This window comes from Chiloscyllium plagiosum, unplaced genomic scaffold (genome assembly GCF_037043375.1).
Source record: "Chiloscyllium plagiosum isolate Xiang-an unplaced genomic scaffold, Cpla_swu_hap1 HiC_scaffold_6, whole genome shotgun sequence".
Taxonomy (NCBI): Eukaryota; Metazoa; Chordata; class Chondrichthyes; order Orectolobiformes; family Hemiscylliidae; genus Chiloscyllium; species Chiloscyllium plagiosum.
The window spans coordinates 80,952,590-80,974,783 of NW_028270144.1; the positions used below are offsets into that span (position 1 = coordinate 80,952,590).

Sequence of the window (22,194 nt, forward strand, 5' to 3'; positions counted from 1 at the left end):
GGGAGGCAGCCCTGACTATGTGAGTAATTGTACATATTTATGAGTGGCCCGGCCAGTTCTCCTATAAAGTCTTTATAGAACTCAACCTGGAATCCGTCTGGTCCAGGCATTTTGCCACTCTGAAGCTGCCTAACCATGTCCAGTACTTCCTGGGTTGTCAGGGGGGGCATTCAAGATCAACATCAGCTCTGAGGTTAAGCCGGAAGGGCCAAATTTTTAAAGAAGGATTCCATCTTCCCAGATCTATCCTCATAGCCCTGCCATTTATACAGTTCAAAATAGAACTTTCTAAAGGTTGTATTGATCTTTTTACGATCACAAGTCAAGATACCAGCACTTTCTCTAATAGACGTAATGGCTTGGGGAGCCTTTTTCTTTCTAGCAAGGTATGCTAAATATCTTCGAGCAGAAAGTGAGGACTGCAGATGCTGGAGATCAGAGCTGAAAATGTGTTGCTGGAAAAGCGCAGCAGGTCAGGCAGCATCCAAGGAACAGGAGAATCGACGTTTCGGGCATAAGCCTTTCTTCAGGAATGCTAAATATCTGCCAGGCTTGTCGCCATACTCAAATAATCTCTGCTTTGCGAATAATATTTCCCTCTTTGCTGTTTGGGTAAGTGCGGTATTCAAGGCTGCCCTAAGGGCTGTGATCCTTTGTAGCTTAGTAATGGAGGGCCTGTCAACATACACTGTCTCAGCTGCCTTCAAGCGAGCCTCGAGCAAACATTGTTTCTCTCTCTTTTGTCTTTTCCGGGTCACAGAATATGAGATGACCAAGCCTCGCGTGTATGCTTTAGTGGTCTCCCACATCATCGACGGGTTACTGGCCGTACCTGAATTAATTTCCCAGAAGGTTTTGAATTCCTGCGAAAAATACTTTATAAATTTGCTATCCTTCAATAAAAAGGGATCCATACGCCAATGTCGGGGGCCTATCCCATCATCCCTAGTCTTGACTTCCATATATACTGCGGCATGATCAGAAGGAGCTATATTACCTATTTTACAAGACAGTATCGAATTCAGAAGGGTCGAGGGGGCATTAAACATATCAATTCTGGTATGGCACTTGTGTGGGTTAGAGTTGAAAGTAAAGTCTCTACCCTGGGGATGAAGACACATCCACAAATCTACTAGTCCTAGCTCCTTATTCAGAACCTCCAGTTGTACCCATAGTGCTGCTAGGTATCCTATCCGTCTCTGGGTCCATAATACAATTAAAATCTCCCCTTATAATTGTATGGTGGACCCCAAAAGCCATCGACTTAGAGAATATTTCCGTCACAAATTTAAAATAGTGTGCAGGGGGCAATAAAGATTCAAAATTCCATATTCCTCTCCATGTATTAGGGCTTTGATCAATGTATACCATCCAGACTAACCTTTTATCTGGCTTAACATTTGGAGACGAAGATTCTTCCGAATAAGAATGGCTACTCCCCTACTTTTTGAACTGAAAGATGAAAAGAAAGTATGATCAAATGTGTCCGATTGGTGAATTGCTTCCCTTGACATTCCAGGTACACCACCTAAACGAATGGCTAGCCATGATCGTCCAGGCAAGCCTGAGACACCCCAGGAGAAAGAACCCCACCCAAAAGATCTTGAATAAAGACCATAGAAAATTCACCAATACAAAAATTCTTTAAAACATTTAAACCAACACAATTAAGAGCTACTCCTAATATATTCGAAAGGAGACTTTCCCCCTTGCTCCTGGGGGCATAACTATGTATCACTAACCTCTCCTAGCTAGGGCCCTGCCCTTGGCCCAGGCATTATCAAATGGAGCAAACAAATTCAAGTGTTTTGTAAAACCAGAGTTAAAAGTGAGTAACCCCCCCCCGCTTCCACCACCCCCACGCCAACACCTGGGTGTGTTTAACAAACACTATACAAAATAGAAATATATAAAGTTACAAAATCCCAGCAAGTATTAGGCAACTAAGTGAGATGAAGAAAGAGAGAAACCGCCGCTCTAGAAAAAAAAGCAAAACAGAACAAACCCCCCTCCCCCACAAATCGAGTAAGCTGCACGAGCTATATAAAAAAAAGAGACCAAAGGAAGAGTAAAGAACAAGCCCACCCCCACCCACACCCCCAGGGAAAGATGAGTGGAAGAGAGACAAAGAGGGAAAAAAAAAGGGGTAAACAAAGGGGGAGCAAAATAAAGTCATTGTCCATACGGTTCGAGTCCCACAGTCTATTTAAGAGAATCTAAGAATTCTTTTGCTTTCTCCGGTGATCCAAAGTTATAAACGGATCCTCCATGGCTGAGGCGCAGTGTTGCTGGATAACGCATGGAGTAAAAAATATTAGCTCTCTTAGACGCTTTTTCGCCTCATCAAATGCCCTCCTCTTGCGGACCACAGCTGGAGAGAAGTCCTGAAACAACATTATCCTGAAACCCTTGTACATCATGGCCTGCGGGTCCTTCCCAGGACTCTGGAGGCTTCCAGGAGCATTTGTTTTTCTTTGTAGCATTGGAGTCGGATTAGAACTGGGTGGGGGCGCTGGTCCAACCCGGGCCTGCGTACAGCAACACGATGGGCCCACTCCACCCACACCCGGCCCGGTCCCGACTCCTCCAACTTCAATAATTGTGGGAGCCATTGCTCCAAAAAGTCCACAAGCTGGCCTTCCTCTTCCCCTTCAGGAAGGCCCAGTAACCAAATGTTTTTCTGATGACCCCGATTATCGAGGTCGTTGATGCGCTCCTCCAGGGTCCGGATTCGCTGCTCAAGAGCCCAGACCTGACCTATGGACGATTCGGCAGCCGACTCCGAGGCCGCGGCTCGCTGCTCCGCCCCTCTGACACACTGTTTGAGTTTTTCAATCTCTCAGTCATGCTTCTGCAGCATGACCGAGATCGACTCCCACCTGGACTGCGTCTCCTTAATGAAAGCGTCTATCTTCTCCTGAAGCTTGGTGATCCCGGAGAGCAGGCTCGTCACTGAAGGTAAGTCCCCCGAAGCGGCCGTGGACATCTCTGCTGCTGCGACGGGGGTGGGGGAGGGGTCCCTGCCTGTTGCGAGCTGCAGGAGGTTTTGCCCTTAATAAATTTAAAAGAAACACCAAACTATCCAAGTTGGATGTAAAATGACTGAGTACGCCGGGCAAAAGCTATCCTGAATGATTTAAAGGGTGAGGTGAAGGTGGGTGCCCCACTTTGCCCGATTCTGAGGCAGAGCACTGCAGACTCAGACTTACTGGGTCGCTGCCATCTTGAATTCCCCTCCCACCCAACTCTTATTCACTGCTTCTTCTCCCAGCATTATCCCCAAGGTCTATATTGTGCCGCGCTGTCTGTTCTGTTGAATCCAGGGTGGTGCTTCCCTTCCTCACTAACCCATATCTTCCAATACATTATTGACTCCTGCCCTTATATGTTGAGTTGCCCTGTCACAATTATTTTCCCTTTTTGCAACCAAGCATGCTGCCTGCAATCCCTGCAATTGACTCCCTCAACTTCCCTACCATTGCAGTTACACCAATCCCCTTTGACTTTCCTGAACAGATCCCCAGGACTGACTCTGACACACCCCTGACCAACTTTTAATGACAGCCCTGATTTGTGACCAGACTCGCAGCTCTCCAAATGGTTTACCGCTAAACCCTGGACTGTGTGGGACCTGCAGCACTGATGAGGGCTCACTCCTGGAATGTGACCCTTCCCAACTAGGTGGCTGACTGACTGATCACGTCAAAGCCCCTGGATTGAGGTTAGATGCTGCCTTGATTTATAGTTAGAACCCCTTCACTGAAAACAAGTTCCTCTTAATTAAAGAGGATTACTTCCCTTAGATTTTGAAACGTTCTCATTTGGTTGGAACACATGCAATGTATTTACAGTGTAAGCTGTTGGCTCATGCCATAGATGTGACATTGATGTAATACAGTGTCATACATCAATATGTCCACCCTCTTAATTGATCATTGCTGACAACCATGACAAGCTGCCTTGCTTTGTGACTGTGCTAAAAGCAAGACAAGACAGAAGTGTGAGCTGCAAGTTCTGAATGAGAAAGGCAAGGCACAGATGCTGTGAGCATCCAAGTAGGCGTGAAGTGAGTAAGTGCTAACAAAACAAGCATGAAGAAGGGCTTATGCCCGAAACGTCGATTCTCCTGTTCCTTAGATGCTGCCTGACCTGCTGCGCTTTTCCAGCAACACATTTTCAGCTCTGATCTCCAGCATCTGCAGCCCTCACTTTCTCCTCCTAATAAAACAAGTGACAATTCCTGTGATGACATGGGTACTTGTCTCTGTGCACAAAGGTGCATGGCAGCAGCATGATACTGAAAGGTGTTGGTGCGCTCCAATATGCAGCATTGAAATGATAACTGTGTTCTAACCGAGTCAGAGATATGCCATTATGATATGATATAGCTGGTGTTTGATTTTGTGCCAGATTATGTGGGTGGGACAGAATGCAGGCAGTTGCAGCTGATGGAACATACCCTGAGATGTTGGGGACTACTGGCCAAGATGGAGGCCTAGAGGAGTAAGTGGTGAGCTGCAACCGCCAACTACCCACTCTGACCTCCATGTAGGGATTGTACAATTTAGTTTCCAATGCATAAGAGAATAGCAAACTGTATATAAATGATGTCAGAACAGGTAAACACAAGTTATAAATGCTTGGAAATAGGCCTCTTGCTACTCCCTGGTGAGGTTCTCATCTTGTCATTCAACACTTGGTTGGAAAATCATAATTTTTTTCCTCAATGTTGAGAACCTCATTTTTCTGATCTCACCATGTTTTTAGAACTGATTTGCTATTGCCCATGTCGTTTAGAGGCTGAGAAAATTCAGATCACAGAATCACCATCAACAACTTCTCAGGAACCTCTGGAATGTGCTTTGTATGGATTCAAAAAGGTTGCTGCCAGTAATCCTGCTCTTCTCCATAAAACATGTTGTTGAAGTCCCCAGAGATTACAAACAATAAGGAATCAAAGAACTGACAAGAATGTCCATGCTTATAATATTAGTCTCATTGTAAAAGCCCATGAAATAAAACATTGAACATCTCCAGTTATAATCCCTCCACCATTGGTAGCCATGCCTTCAACTGCATTGGCTCTAACATCTGGAATAGCTTCCATACGCTTCTCTGCCTCTCTCCCTTGGTTTTCTTTTTCCTTTAAGGCACATCTTAAGACATAACTGCTAGAAGAAGCTTTCAGTAGTCAGGCCTAATGTTTCCTTATCTAGCTCAGTGCCATATTTTCTTTTATAATGTTCCAGTGAAGCATCAAGGCCTGTTATGTTAAAGGTGCTATATAAATAAATAAGTTGTTGTCAAACAGACTATTCTGAGTTCAGCCATTTTTTTGATGTTGGAAAACACTTCCTTGAAGAAAACAATGCTGTAAATGACACTTACTGCTAATGAGAATAAAAAAGACTGCAAAATCTCAGCAGGTCAGGCAGTATCAAATGAAGAGAGATGAAAGCGAATATTTCAGATCAATGAGCAGAACTCTTGCTAATGTTATTTTTTGTCTGAGTAAATTGCCTATTGGGACAACTTTCATGTTAGTTTTATCCCAATTTATAAATGTAAATTAAAAATGATATTTTACCTTACAAAATAATTGAATGGGTTTGAACTTTCTAAACACTAATGCATCTATGCAGCAGTTGCAGTCTCTTCCATGTAGCTTCTCAGTTTCATCATGAAAAATTACCTATGCAGCAAAATTGTATTTTGGAATTTAGGTGAATTTGCACAAAACTGGTGAAGCATAATCAGCTTTCAAGTAGGAAAGTTAATTAGTATTCTCAAAATATATGAGTGTGATGAAATCTGGATGACAAAGGAAGATCATAAGAATCTCTCATATAATGTTAGGAATGTGTCCCTTCTACAGTGCATCCTGTAATGTTCTGCTCACTGCACTTGCTGCCAGTGTAATAACAATGTAAGTAAGAATTTTGAGGTCATTTGTTGTTTTTCATAGGTATTTTAATAACTCTTTGGAGCTGTAATTTTCATATTGTCATTATATATATTTCTATATGTTAGTAATTTATTGGGGTTGACATGTCCTTTTCTATCACTGTTATGATTATGCTACTCTCTGTATTCCAGGTGTTGTGCTCTTCCAAGACATAGATTTTCTGGGCCACATGAATAATTCTCGATATTTTCGGGAGTGTGATTTTGCCAGGTATTTATTATTTTTGTTAAATAAAGTGGGATTGTCGGCATTTAAGATACTATTAAGATCAAAATATGCATATGTGTTAGTGAACATAGAAGAACCCTTTTATTGTTGAATGACTGCAGATCAAAGTTGTGCAGTGGATGCTGGATTCTCTTTCGCGGGTACCATATAGTTGGTATGACAGATCTGTATGTAGAAAACATTTTGCCATCCATGATTAATAACATAACTCTTCTGCTGCCGGTCTGCAAGATCTTAATAGAATTATTAACTAATTCCTGAGAGTTGTGATTAGGTTCGGCCTGTATAACTGATACTTTTTTCTGACATTATTTTAATTTCTCATTCTGAGGAAAATAGCTTGAAAAATGCATTGTAGAAACTTTGGCAGTTAATTATTGATGTGAATTAAATTAAAATCAAGTCTCTTTATACACTGCGATGTTGGCCATTAAGATTATATATGATGTTCATTTAGGTAATCATCCCTGTTTGGAATAGCAATAATGAACAGTACTAACTTGCTCACAATTTGACCCCGATGAGAAAGCTCACTTTGGCTGTCACAAGATACTTAGTACAGAAAATTGAAACTATCACAGTTGTGTTCTTCAGCGATTGTAGTTCAGGCACTTTATTTGAACATTGTAGAGGAAAGATTAATTTAAATGTAACCATGTCACAGGTATTCTCAAGAGTGTGCATGCTGAGTTTGGCTGCTTGAATTGAGAAGTCTACATCAGCACTAACAGCCTGCATCTTGATTGCTTAGCTTGCTTTAATATAAGTATTAATAATTGAAGCCAATATTTCTTGATGACAAAAAAATCTCTTGATTATCATACATTTTATCTCCGATCATTTATAGTAATTACCATTCGCTTTAAATTCGACAAAATGGTGACTAGTCTTCAAAGTCAGTGTGATAAGCATTTCCTTATTGAACATGCTTTCTGTAAAAGCCTTATTAACTAAATGAAACATTGTTTTAAATAAACAATATTTTTACTTGTCTTCAATTTTTAGTGTTCTCTTTCCACAGATAATTAACCATTTTTATAGTACTTTGTGTCACAAGCTCGATTTTGTAATTCATTTTTTTACATCGTGTTTTTTAGTTATGTCAACCAGAGTAGCATGATTGATTACTTAGTGATGACTTTGCAATAAAATTACTTCAAACATATCTTAATTGTTTTGCAGTTTTGAATTATGAGTGGTGATTGGGGGTGTGGGTCAGAATATTGCTGCATGGCTTCCTTGGCTAGCTAAATATGACAGCTGACTCAGCAACTTGTAACTCAGCCTGATTTTACATTTCTAAATTCAGTTATCATTAACCATATTATGTGCATCGCATTTAAATTAGTGGGCTTGCTATTTCAAATTCAGGGCACTGTTCCATGTTCTGGTTAAAAATGCTATGTTTGCCTGAAATTTATTTTGTTTGGTAATTGCAATTGCTGAAAGAGGCACTCATAAGGTTTTTCTGATTTCTTTCTCTTTCCCTTCATTTACAGTTCATCCGTATCACTAGCATGCAATGTCTGGCTTGTATTGCAAAATGTGTCTAATTTATTTTACTTCTGAGTTATTTTAGCTTTCGCAGGTTAAACCACAGATATATTAAAGCCAAATTAGGAAGTGTGCTGTGTTGAAGTTTAAATGTAGTGTGCTGCATCATATTGGAAGGAAGCCAGTTTAAGCTTGCAATTTCCAACGTGATAAACTTATCATTCTAGTTGTGACATGAGATAGACACAAATTATTTGTAAACAGATTACCCACATAGTCAAAGGGAAAATCAAAAGGTATGTAAATCTTTAGGATGGAGATCAAGAAGAGTTCTCAAACTATTCAGCAAGAAATGCAGAAGTTGGATAAAAAATACATTTAAAATAAAGACAAAGAATGAAAAGTACAAAAAATTGCTCAAAATTCTCGAGCGATAAGCTTAACATAGGAAGTAGTTTTTGGTTGCATTAGAGGCAGGGATAAGAGAAATTATCGTGTAATTTGGGAAAATGACAGTGGTTCAATAAATATTTTGGGCTGAATCTTACCATTTTTGGCTAAATCACATCTTACAGCAACTGCTGAAGGAAGGTTGTATTCCATGAGGTTTCTTTCCTCTCTCCAAAATATTCCATGTGACCGTGGATGCATGGAGACTGCTTAAACGTTACTGTCTTATAAAGCTTTTGTACCAGAAGTCAAAATTGCCTGATAAGGTAGAAGGAATCATTATATTTATATTTCAGTATTGTCATTAATTATTACTGTTTAATTATGCATTGCCAGGTTTAAAATAGCCTGTTCCCTGGTTGGGCCCAAAGCATATTGTTCAAAGAAAATTTTCTGAACCGACTCTATGTACTCATCCTTCAGGTTGCTTTTGCCAATTTAGTTTGTCCAACTTATATAAGAATTACAGTTCCCAAGATTATAATAATACATTTCTTACAAGCTCCCATTATTTATTGGTTTATACACTGTCCTACATTGTAGGTTCTGTTGGGGGTCTGTAATCCACTCCCATCAGTGACATCTTTGCTGTTTCTTATGATAACCCCAGCAGATTCTACATTTGATCCTCTGAACTAAAGTTGGTTCTGACAGCCTTTTTAATCACATGTTTTATAACAGAGCCATCTCATCTTTTCCTTTTTCTCTGTGCTTTAGAGTTGATTAACGGTGGAAAGAAAACAAATAGTCAATGAAGCAGGAGGGTCTAGAGTGAGTAGAAGGTATTAACACAAATGAGAAAGCAAAGCTTGAGGCCAAGACAGAAAGCAAAGTACACAATAAGCGGATATAGTAGTGTAGCTACATGTTAGAGAATAATTAGTCTTTCAGATCATTGACTATGGCATGGTTCCTTGCTTAATTTCTGACCTCATTTCTAATACAAAGGAAAAGCAAAACCAGAGAGTCAGCCTCCCTGTGATGACTAAATTATGCTGATACAGATAAAATCAAAATTGAGAGAGGTGATAATGTGGTGGTACAGTCACTGGATAAATAATACAGAGATAAAGTCATTCTGCTATAATGTGTGTTTTGTTACGCGCATTCATTGTAACGTGAGTGACGATTTGGGGACACTGTGTTTCTAGAGTGCGGACTTTTAAAATGTGTGTTGGCTGTAATGTGATTTTATCACCACTTCTTTAAGCACTGTTTCCAAAGCACAATTTTTCTATAATGTGGGATTGCTCAAGAATGCAACTATCAGATTACAGGAGAACTATCTGTATTGTTTTGGAGACTCTGATTTGAATCCCACCACGTCAAATGGTATAATTTGAAAAACCTGGATGATGGCTGTGAACCATTGTCATAAATACTCATCTGGTTCATTAATATCCTACTCATCTACTCCATTCACTTTATTCTTTCTTTTCTTTCTGTGCTTTTTTTTTTAAATGTCTCCATTTATCATGGTACCTTCCCTTCTTTTAACAACTTCGCCAGAAGGTGTCTTCTCCCAGCCTAGGCCCAACAATGAGGTGGCTTCCAGTGTCGTGGAATGATGGTATGGGCCTGACAGGGCAGTCTCCCAGTGTGATGGTCTACCGGCATGGTGTTCTTGTCCCAGCATGGAGATCTCATCCAGTCATGGATGTCTTCTTTTGGGGCTTTCAGGTATTCCACCAGCCTGGCATGAAGTTCTATTCCTCCCACAGAGATCTTATGTTCACCTAGAGGTCTCGATCTTGTTTCGGAGGCAGCCTCTGGGTTTTCCAATGGCCCAACATGGCGGTCTCAGCCTGGTCCTGTGTGGCGGTTTTGGCCGGGCTTGCCAGCGTACTCCAAACCCAGGAGTCAGTAATCGAACTGTGATGAACTTTTACTTCTTTTTCTTCTTAGTTATGATTTTCTGTCATTAATTTAGGCGCTGTGGTATGGCGACTAATAAAACATTTTATTTCTGTAATAATACATGTGACAATAAATTGCTATTCTATTCTAATGTGCTTTATGGAAAATCATTGCCATCCATACCTGGTCTGGCCTACATATGAGTGCAGAACTTCTGCATTATGGTTGATTCTTACTGATGCACCAGAAAAAAACAACAGCAGACTTAGCCCTGTCATCTTTACCAGCATCTAGGAGATAATGCCAACATTGGGAGAATTGTCTCATAAACCAGTCAAACAACAGCCTGAAATAGGACTCCTTAGCACCTTGCAAGCCCCCCAGCATCTGGAAGAACAAGGCAGCAGGTACATAGGAAAACCACTACCTGCGAGTTTCCCTCCAAGGATCCTTCCTAAATTAGAAATAAGTTACCAGTCCTTCAAGTGTTTTGGGGTCAAAATTCTGGAATCCTTCCTTAATGGACTGTGGATCTATTTACACCAAATTGAGTTCAGCACTTCAAGAGGACAGCTAACAACCACCTTCTCAAGGCCAAACACAGGTGGGCAATAAATACTGGCCCAGGCACTGATGCCCACTTCTGTGAATGAATGAATAAATAAATGACTCAATCACAAATGATTTGACAGTTCATTCCTGATTTGTGATGTGCATGCCATGTACACAATTTATGTTTTGTATTTTGGTGATCAAGGGGAGGTTCATTGAACAGTGTTGTTTTGGTTCTGTTTGCCGAGCTGGAAATTTGTGTTGCAGACGTTTCGTCCCCTGTCTAGGTGACATCCTCAGTGCTTAGGAGCCTCCTGTGAAGCGCTTTGTGTTGTTTCCTCCAGCATTTATAGTTGTCACAGGAGGCTCCCAAGCACTGAGGATGTCACCTAGACAGGGGACGAAACATCTGTAACACAAATTCCCAACTCGGCGAACAGAACCACAACAACGAGCACCCGAGCTACAAATCTTCTCACAAACTTTGAATTGAACAGTGTTGATTGTCAGTTATAATTTTAGACGAGCCATCAAACTAATAGTATTGCAATATTTTCTCTCAACATTTATGATCTCCAGAGATAAAATGTAGCTGCTTTGTCAATTGAATTTCTCACAAAATTGAATTGTCCATCAAATATATGCATTGGCTCTTTTTCCTGATTTGGTCAGGTTTTATTTCCTAAACCAAGATTCCAAGATTATTTCAAACTGTTCCTTTGAAATAAATCAGATTTACATCCAAGTATTTGTTTCAGAACTTTGTACACTTATGAATAATTCTGAAATGGTTTCGACATCCTCCCTTATATTGTATATGTTTTCCAGGTTCTCACTCTATATCCGCAATGGTATATTCCATGTAACAAGAAAGTTAAAAGCTAATATGGTGCTTGGTGCCGCAACAATACGGTACAGACGATCTCTGAATTTATTTGAACAGTTCAAGATTCGATCCAGGGTAAGTTGGTACTTCCTGTTCATGATGGTATAGTAAAGAATATTCAGTCAAAGTGGTTAAGTTGTATTGTATTTCTGATTTTCACGTTGGATATCTGTTGATGTTGCTTAAGGTAAATCAGATGATATGCTATGTCGCAACATCTTTGAGCAGAAAACTCACTAAACATCAAGCAACCGACTCACTGTGCCTTGCTCTTGTAGAGTTGGCTTTTATAGCATGTGATGCTCAGCAGTTCATCTGTATTCAGCAACTGCTACGTTGGCAGGTGCTTAATCCCATGCCATGCACAGTTTACTCGAAGATGCAGATGTGTTTAAACTGACCTGATCTTTTAATCACACAGCTTTTGTATTCAAGTAAACAAATCAGTGGTAAGTTAACTGCTGTGTAATAAAAGTATTTCCAAATTGGACGGTGCTCTTAAATTCCAGCACTGGGTCGGGGAAAAGAAAAGCATTAAATAGCAATTTTTCTTAAATTGAGACCTTTAATGCCTTGTAGTATGATATCTAAAGTATAATGAATGTGCATAAAATTTATTTCGATAAAATTAAATTCATTTTGTGATCCATGGAGTAGTGGGACTAGAGAAAGGCAGTGTATTCACTCTTTCCAACAATAAGCAACAAGTTTGGAGGACATCATCGACAGCTGACGAGGAGTTCAATAAAATGGTGTAATGAAATCCTCCATATTGATATCCATTTTCTTTCTACTGAGCCAGTCAATGTTCTCTATGAAATGTAACTTCAAATAACTCTCAGGTCCAAGAGTTGTTAGGTGTCAATATTCAATTCTTACAGCAAAATGGACTGGGCTTACTGCAAGGTTTTTATTAGGTCACTTGGGATAGTTCAATGGTCACTGAACAGGAATTCAGACAAGATGTACAGAGACTGAAAGTCAGTGAATTTGTGAGGGGGAGAAAGAGAGTAAACATGTGTTGCTGTTGATTTTTTGTTGTGCTCAGAGAATGCATCTGAACCACACGTGCTGTGTGTAGGATACTCAGCGAGAAGTCAAAAGCACTTGAATAGCTTTATGTAACTGAGGCTCAGGGAAGTCTTTTGAGAAAGAGAAGCAATCTCCATGCAGAAATAATTTGTTGAGCTGCAATGCGGAAATAGCTTAATGAAATTAATCGGTATTGAAAAACTTAAGTTGTGCCTGTGCAGTTTTTAGAATTCATGGAAGCATAGACCCAGGATAAAATGGTGATCAACTAGAACAGGAGCAGTTGTTGAGAGTGAGTTTCTCAAGGTCAGATTGGCAAAAGTGAAGAATCATAACTCTTTGTGAAGTTTAATAAAATATGATGACCTACCATTTCATTAACATTTATGGGGGGAGTTGCTGAGATATCCATGAAATTTATCCTGATTGCATTTGTTATTTGATGTATGCTGTGAAGTGTTTGACTACAGTTTATTATCTATGTTTACCACATATGTTAATTCTGGGAGTTGTATTTTTATTGTAGATTGCATTACTGTTCTAACTTGCAAAATATTGTTGTTCAAAACTGGAATCTGTGCTTTGTTCTCATAGTAGCTCCACTGGATTTCACCTTTTGTCTACTTTAAAGATAAGTTACTGATCTCTAACCAGACCATAACGTAATTTGATGGTATTTTCCCAAATCATAACTTCAATTTGCCAGTGTGGTCAGGAATCACAGAAATAGTCAAGTCTAAAAGTTATAAGGGTATGGATGTTATTATTTCCACTAAACTGCAAGTTAAGGCTCACTGGTTCCATTTTGAACTATTGTGTTTGGTGTTTCTGCTGCAGGCTCAGTTTTATCCCAAGTACTAGACCATATCCATCATGGTAAGATTTTATCCTTTTCCAAGGATTTACAGTTTTTGTTTAAGTAGAATGAGATCTACCTGTAATGTGCATACAGGTAGATCTCCGTCACTGAAAGAAAGCAGCACAAAAGTTCTTATTGTTATATTTTCAACAGCCTGCTAAAATAAGCAAATTCACCTTCCTGACTGAGACTATATCATATTAAATAGAATGCCTGATTTGTGTTAGATTAGGTGTAAAGTTATCCTATGACCAATAATTTCAAATGAACCATCACTCAAAATTTCTTTCCATTTCACAACAATTTCACAATAACTAAATTGATATAAAAATAACTGCAGATGCTGGAAATCAGAAATAAAAACAGAAATTGCTGGAAAAACTCAGCTCTGGCAGTACCTTTCATGGAGTCACAGTCACACAGCATGGAAACAGACCCTTTGGTCCAAGCAGTCCACACCAAACATGTTCTCAAAGTAAACTAAACCCATTTTCCTACATCTGGCCCATATCCCTCCAAACCTTTCCTATTCATGAACTTACCCATGTCTCTTAAATGTTGTAACTCTCTATACATCCACCACTTTCTTTGGCAGTTCATCCCACAAACAAACCACTCTGTGTAAAAGAAAAAGTTGCCCCTCGTGTTCTTTCTAAATCTTTCTCCTCTCACCTAACCGTGGATAAAAGCAAAGTTAACATTTCATGTCCAGTGACCTTCCTTCAGAACTAAATTGATATAATTCTTTTTCAACTTAATTTCAAAATGTCTGTTGAAAATATCTTTTAGAAAGAAAGGCATCACAGAAACTGAAGTTAAACAGTGAAATTTTATTGTGGTCCCAATTTTGTCAAATGTGCTTATGCAGTGGGAGCTATTCTCAGAACTGGGTCAACTTTACATGTCATTGATCGTACTGCACAACAAACTTACCAATAATGGAGTTACTGCACGTGTACTTGAGTTGTACATTCATAACTTAGACAGTGTGGCTGGAGGCTAAGGTTTTCACAGGCCACAAATGTCAGCAATTTTAGGGAGTACTTCTAAACACAAGGACGATCAATACTAGTTCAGTTTTTTTAAAATCTGAGATTTTTTTGTTGGGCCACAGATCAGCCATGATCTCCCAGACTGGTGGAACAAGCTTGAAGAGTTGAATGGCCTACTCTTTTTCCAATGTTCTTATAAAATGTTCTGTCATTGGGGAAATTGATTATTTTCCATCCACTGGCAGATCAAGCAGCAATTATCATCAGGTTCAATCTTTAATGTTGCTACCAGTGATGCTTTACATTTTCTGAAAAAGCCAATACAGGATAATTTCATAGCCTCTGGTTGTGACCATACCAACAGAGTGTAGCATCGAACTTCAGTATTTCTGCTCCCTCTCCTTTCCAGCCTTCTACTCATTTGCACACTAGCTCACTACATACTTTTCATCCTGTATATTCAGCTGCCTATTCTTATTGAGTAGTCCTCAGCTTGTTCAAAAACTCAGAATGCTTTTTTGTTGAAGTGTTTTGCAGCTTACTCTCATGGCTACTAGTGTCTTATTTTCATTAACCTGACTGGTCTAATTATTTCTCAGGCCACATGTTCACCTGCCTACCTAATCAATACTTAGGCCTGCTCATACCATCTTTGGAAGAGCAAAACAAAAACACTATGGCAAAACACTAAAAAGTAGGATTACGATAGGTAGCTGCAACAGTTTGAAAGAAGGCAAGACCAGGCAAGAAATCAAGAAAGGGGGAGTCAATGAGAAGTAAAGGAGGACAATGGTTATCACCAAAATTAACTTTGTAGCTTTACAGCAATAGTAATCACTGCTTCTTCACCTTTACAGTAGAATAATAGCTCATGCATTGTGCAGTCTCTAAAAATGTGTCACCATCTCTCCAAGGCAACTAGGGATGGGCAATAAATGCTGGCCCAGCCCAGCAATGTCCACATCATGTTAATGAATTTTTTAAAAAAATGTAACATCATCTGAACATTACCACTGGACCTTCACCAATATTTTTGTAAAACCGTAATCAGCCTACAGCCCGGACGACTCAACACTGAGTTCTCCAATTTCAAATAATCTTCCTTTCCAACCCTCAAATCCCTTTCCAGCCTCCTCAAACACATTGTAAGTTATGTTTACACTGCTGCTGTGTTCAAGTAGTAGGGAAATCTGTCTGTAGATGTGCCAACATCGGGAGAAGTGTACAATGTAAAATTTGGCTAGCAACAAATTGCTGATTGCTTTGTATAGTTGCGACTAATTGTAGATGGCCAAGGCCATCAGCGTAAGAACAACTATCTGATTGGCTCCTGTGCAGCTGAACATCTTGTGAGTGCGCAGAATACTGGCAGAAGCCTTTGGACTGCTACAAGGGGCAGATGGGGTGAGAGTCTTAACTACTAAAGTTATATGTCAACAATTTATTGTTGTTTAACTATAGTTAGAATCTATTTATCTATAATAAATAACAGTTCTTGTTAAGTACAGAAACTGGCCTGTGTTTTCTGTTTCCTGGGTGTCTCTGACAGGTATATTGGGGACTTTGTGTATTTTAATAAAAATGTTTAGCTTTTGTGATGACTGGGAAGTGGGGATCTGTTTCCAGTGTGCCACCCCAGTGAGTGTGACAGTCTTCTCATGTTACTATTCATGATTATCTTTTGAATTTTTAATAAATATTCTAACAGTGTTCATTTAATTATATCTACTCTTTACTTGCAATGATACCTGAACAATTTCAACATTTTGTGAAAAAGTGATTTAAGAATAGCATGGAAAGAGGATATGGTTTTCTTAATGACAAAGAGACAAACATATAAGGTGGCAAAAGAAGTGCCAATAAAGAAGTAGCAAGTGGAAAACTAAAAGATAGGGTTTATTTACTGTTATGGTCACTTTATTGTTGGACCTTATGACCTTTCTCCTGACTTCTTTAATGCTGTTCAGTTTGATAGAATAAAAATTAGGTCTACAGCTAGCATTTTTAAACTTAAGTAAATATATTGCAAGGGTATGAAGACACAGAAATATATTGCTGTCACTTCACTGTTACACTGTTACTAGGTTCTAATCCAAGAGACGACCCATAACGGACTTCAGGAGTACTAAGAGATGGAAATGTGTTGCTGGAAAAGCGCAGCAGGTCAGGCAGCATCTAGGGAACAGGAGAATCGACGTTTCGGGCATTAGACCTTCTTCAAGAGTACTAACACAAGGCTGCAGCAGCGCTATTTCTTCCTTACAATGGCACTCAACTGCAAGCACTCCAGGTTTTGCTATTTGTAATTAGGCCACCAGGAGAGTTTATCTTGAAGATTGCTTTCTTTTACATTTATTCTACTAATACATCCTTAGCAAATAGTTTATGAGAGGTGATTTTGTTTTTGCTTTTCAACATCCCATGGAATTTTGAGCAATATGTACGTATTGTATCGTTTCTTGATACAAAAATGTTTGTACATGAAGGAATGTCAGTTAGTGAGGAAAATTCTAGGGATGCTTCAGGACAATGGAGTGCATGATGGTGGTTCTGAAGTGACTGCTTTTCTACCTCAGGTGCACAGCAGGGAAATGGGTGATGAATGGTGCTGACAGTAGCTGATAACTAACTACCTTATTCAATTTTGGATTGTCATCAAGCTGGTTGCATAACTCCTGTATTACAGGGATCCAGAGAAGAAGGGCCCTAGAGAAATTATTGTTTGATTTTTAAGAGAATTGAAGAGTTTAATTTAAATGGGTGAGTGATGAAAGAGTTCAAAGCTGTGGTGTGTTCTTCCTGTACTGTGGAAAGTAAGGCAGTTTCAGTGCTCAGGAGTAGAATATGTGCACAACATGTCTCCAGCTGAGTTCCTGGAAGCCTGAGTTTCAGTGTGGGAGCAACAACTGGGAACATGATGGAGCATGTGTATGGCTGAGTGTATTGTGGATAAGTATTAGGAAATCAGTATTGCTGCAGCCTTGCCAACTCCAACATTAGTTGCTCTTGATGAGTCTATGATTTTGAGTGTTGTTTGCTCCATTGCATTAAGGGCTTTGATATTATCTAGTCATCTGAGTATTGCTTCTTGAAAGACATTTTGTTTCCTACAGAAACAGAAGGATGTTTATTTAAAGTGTATTGCAAAATCATAAGTTTATAGTTACCTGATGACAGGGAGCAAAATAAGATTATTAGTAGGAGAGCTTGGTGTTCAATAGAAAGAAAATGGCTGGACGTGAAGTTAGAGAACAGCTATCAGAGACGTTTTGCAGTTGCTACCAGGTCAGAACATAACGATGTTTGTGACTGTTGTATAGGTATGATTAGAATGAGTTCAATGTCATCTTGTGATTGGTGGAGAAGGACGCAGGGGAGGAAATTCTTTGGACTTCTGAGGAAGTGAGGTAGTGTTATAATGGAGAAATTAGATGTCATAAAAGAGAGGCCGTCATCATTTATTCCTACTTTCCCTGGTCCATCAGATTTACTCTGGATGTCAATAACAGCAGGATGTACTCTAAGTTCTTTAATGAAGCAAAGTAGATAACAAAATAATGCAAAAAAATCTTACACACAGAATGCTCACAATTTAGTTTATTTGGACTTCTGAGGATCAGACTGAAACAGATAATCAAACTATATTCAAGCTCTAATACCATCCAGTCTTCAGCAATTTGATCACTGACAACTATTAGAAACATGTCCTTTTCCACAGCTGGTTTAATCAATTAACTCATTAGACTTCTTAAGAACCTTCATGAATAGGTTAGTGCCTTTAGAAACAAAGAAGAGAAGAAAAATGGCTTATTGACAAGCAGCAAGGTGTCTTCTGACATAGCAAGGCAAAGATAAACCGGTTTATTTTGGGGAAACAATGGAGCAATGCAGAAGGTCAATGGATGTGTAGATTTCTTTCAGCGATAGAGAAATAGTCCTAAAAGGAGCAATGTTGTTGAGCAGTCTTCAAAACAGGATAGACAAAAAGATGTCTTGGCTTCATGTGAGTGAGAGAAAAACTCCAGAAACATAAGGCTGTAGAAGAGAAGATTAAAGAACCCTTATAAGAATTAAGTAATCTGTGTTAGCAGGTTATCTGAAGGATTCAGGAAGAGACATCAACTAAATAAATGGAATTGAGTGAATGCAGAAGCTGTGCTCACTGAATAAAGAACTTTTAAAGTGGGAAATAGGGTGATCCATCACCAAGGTTTGAGTATGTGTAAGGTTGTTGTTGTTGTAGCCAAAAGGGTGAATCTTTATTTCTGGTATCTATAATAAGAGCCTTTCAATTAAATCTTGTCCAGCATAAACTTATTTGTTGTTTTACTTTTGTATGTAATAAAGAACATCAAAATTTATTAAAGGTACATGCGCAACCTCTTGTAAAGATGTTTAGTGCCTGACCACTATGGCAAACAAATTGCAAATATAAAATTTATGGTCTATCAAGCCATGTTTCACTTTGTATCTGGCTTGTCCGGTATTACAATCAACTGTGATAGAAATGCATCTCGTTCTGAAGCACACATCTTCAGCGTTAGTGTTAGATGTTGTCAGGCCCAAAGGTTTTGCTGTTTCCATTGTGCACTCTGTTAAATGTTTGTATCTGAGGCTCTGCGATGGATCATCCATGTTCAGCATTTCCTTTTGCACTCTGGTATTGTGCTCCACCTTTGTTGAAGATGGGGATATTTTTGGAGGCTCTTTTCTCTTCAGTAATTTGATTGGGTACCACTATTCTTGACTGGATATGGCATAACTAGAGGACTTTGAGCTGATCTGTTGATTGTGGAATTACTGAGCTCTTTTGTATGCTGCTTTCATAGTTTGGCATGCTTCCCCAGGTCAGGACTTCATTTTTGGTTGCCTATGCTCTATTTGATATTTACAATGTAGGAAAATGTCTTAAGGTGCTTAATTGAAAAAAATCAGTTGTAAGTTGTTTTACTTTTGTATTACATATCCATAAATTATGTGTAGAAATATCAAACATTTGCAGACGTATGAAAATTTGATGCTATTACGTTAAAAGAAATATACAACCAATAGGAAATAAAGAAAATAATTGTTCATCTGTAAGTTGTCCTGGTGACTAAAATCATACTATGTGGTAAATCCTCATTAGAACTAGGTACAGTGGATAAAATCACAATGATCCAGTACAGAAGGAAGCTTTTTGGCTCATTGTATCTCTGCTGCTTTAAAAAAAGTTATTCAATTAATCCCACTTTGCTTTTTCCTGATAACCCAATATTTCCCCCCACAAGCATTTATCTAATTGTCTTTTTAATATTATTATTAAAGTATTATTAGTGAATCTCCTTCCACCATTCTTTCAAGTACTGTTTTGCAGACCACAAAAACTAGTTACGTAAATTAATGTTTCCTCATGTCACTTATGGTTCATTTGTCAATCACCTTAAATCTGGAAACAGCTATTTCTTATTTGCTATACCAAAATCATTCATGCCAAATTTTTACAAAGACTGCACTATTCTGCAGTTTTTGGAAATTAACATTGATTTTATATAGGCTTCACATTTCTGAAGGAGCTGGGGTCGAAATTCTGACTAGAAATATGAAGCTTGTTATTAATGGAACATGGAGCAAAATGGCAATCTGAATGTGATTGCCACTTCTCAGAATATACAGGCCTTAACATCAGTAGGGCTGAACTAGAGCTTCGATGTCATAGCCCTGTCTTTGGCTTGCATTCCTGGAAGCATAATTCCGGGCTGGTTTGTATAATCAGAGTAATTGTGGCAAAATACGAACTATTTTATTCATTAAATGTTTATTCCCTCTCCAACAGATTCTTTGCTGGGATGAAAAGGCATTCTATGTCGAGCAGGAGTTCATCTCTTGCAGGGACAGCTTTGTGTGTGCCACCATGTTATGTCGACAGCATGTTTTGTACAGCACCCCAGAAAAGTTGCTGCAGACCTTATGTAAGAGGAAAGTGGAATGCCCAGATTTTCCAGAAGAGCTACAGATGTGGATCAAATATAACCTTGCCAGCAGTGCAAAGCTGAAAGCATAAAGGACTAACAGCAAACTGTCAAGAAACAGGAACACTGGAGATCCATGGCAATAGTGTCTCACTGGAATTTCAACATTCAGCTTGACACTTTATTTTATTTAAGCGCCTCATCAAATATTTATTTTGTGTTGCAAGGAAAACAATTATTATTACTGTTATGAGCTTTACATTATAAATTAATGACATTAGATGGTACATCTTTAGAATCTGTAAAGTTAATATATTGCTGTTGTGAGATCCTTATTATTGGAAGAAAAAAAACACAACTAGCTTCAGTAAATACTATTAATCATCTTCTGGATGTTTGATGGAGATCTTTATGTCCCCAAGTCTTAGCTCAAAGCTCAGAGTAATCCTTTTCATGATGCCTGTCACTAATGTCATGATATAATGTTCTATTCCCAAAATGGTCATACCTAGACCAGTCTAATTTCAATTGGTAAGGAGGTGGTTTGCTGGTACTTAATTCAGGCCTGAATAAACCACCATATCTGATGAACTGCCTAATTTAATGTACAAAAAAACCTTTAAATGTTCACCTAGTACTTCCATGTAAAGCAGGTGAGTGATTGTTTAAAGGAGCAAATCAAATTTGTAGGACTCAGATATAATTTTAATGCACAATGTGCTCATTGCATTGTACCAGATAAAGTTAGGACTAACCAGTAACATCTCTTAAAGGGATACGCGAAGAATGATCAAGAAAAACATTTAATTTTCATATTAAAGAAAACGATTTTCAGGGACCAGTAGAAACAGGGCCAAGATGAAATCTGTGCTCAGAACTGATGAAAGACAGGATTGTATAGGACACACAATATTATTACAAATCTTTTCCCACTGATTAGTAGTTGTAAAGTTCCTGCAAAGGCTATCAATTTTAATTATTGGAGACAAGGACATTTATGTGACAGCTCAGACTCATGGGTACATTTCACCATGTGATTCATGTAAATCAAAAGCTAAGAATTTCCTCACTGTTAACCTCAAAGGGTTAGTTAGATTGAGCTACTGCACAACAGTAATGAAAAAGAAAACAGAATTTGAGTGCAGCAAAATGTCTTTCTCATGGATCAAAATGGGAATGATGAAGAGAAGGCTGCACAGGAGCTGTGAAACTGCACCAAACCATGCCTGCACCCCACCAGCTCTAGTATTCCAGATATTCTGAGCAACAGCACAGAAAAACATCACTTATAATAAACACCCTAGGGATTACCATTGACCAGAAATTTAGCTGGACCAACCATATTAAACATGGCTGCTAGAAGAGCAGGTCAGAGATTGGGAATCCTGCAGTAAGTAGCTCAAGTCCTGTATTCCCAATGCTTGCCCATCGTCTACAAGGCAGGTCAGGAGTATGATGGAATACCCTCAATTTGACTGGATAGGTGTAGCTCCAACAACACTCAAGACACTTGACGATATTCAGAACAAATGGCGTGCTTCATTGATTATCCCGTCCATCACCTTCAGTATCCATACCTTTCACCACTGATGCACAGTGGCAGGAATGGTTACAATTTTATAAGATGCACTGCACCAACTTGGCCATGCTCCTTGGTATCTTCCAGGAAATGAGTGATGGTCTAGCCAGCAATGCCCACAACACATGGCCAATAAATGAGCAAAGTGAATGGTGGGGCAAGCTAAAGAGGTAGTTTTGCCTCAGGGTTAATGCGGCTTACAGAAATGCTTCAAAAGGAAAATCTTTTAGCAACATCACATTTCGATGCAGAAACTAGGCCATTGTCCAGTTTGAAAAAAACCCCATTATTTTGTAATAATTGAAAGGACATCTACCCGCTCCTTCACTGCTGGCTCTCTGCAAGATCA

At 39.0% G+C, this 22,194-nt stretch overlaps 1 protein-coding gene across 1 annotated transcript in view; it reads left to right on the forward strand.

Annotated features, from left to right (window-relative positions):
- LOC122550699 (protein THEM6-like) overlaps positions 1-20,652 on the forward strand; it is a 31,583-nt gene extending 10,931 nt beyond the window's left edge. Inside the window, exons 2-4 of the mRNA XM_043691829.2 lie at positions 6,097-6,175; positions 11,375-11,507; positions 20,131-20,652. Of these exons, the coding sequence (XP_043547764.1) occupies positions 6,097-6,175; positions 11,375-11,507; positions 20,131-20,358 (440 nt within the window). The 3' untranslated portion in view covers positions 20,359-20,652. The remainder of the gene's footprint in view (positions 1-6,096; positions 6,176-11,374; positions 11,508-20,130) is intronic.
- Positions 20,653-22,194: the final 1,542 nt, after the last annotated feature.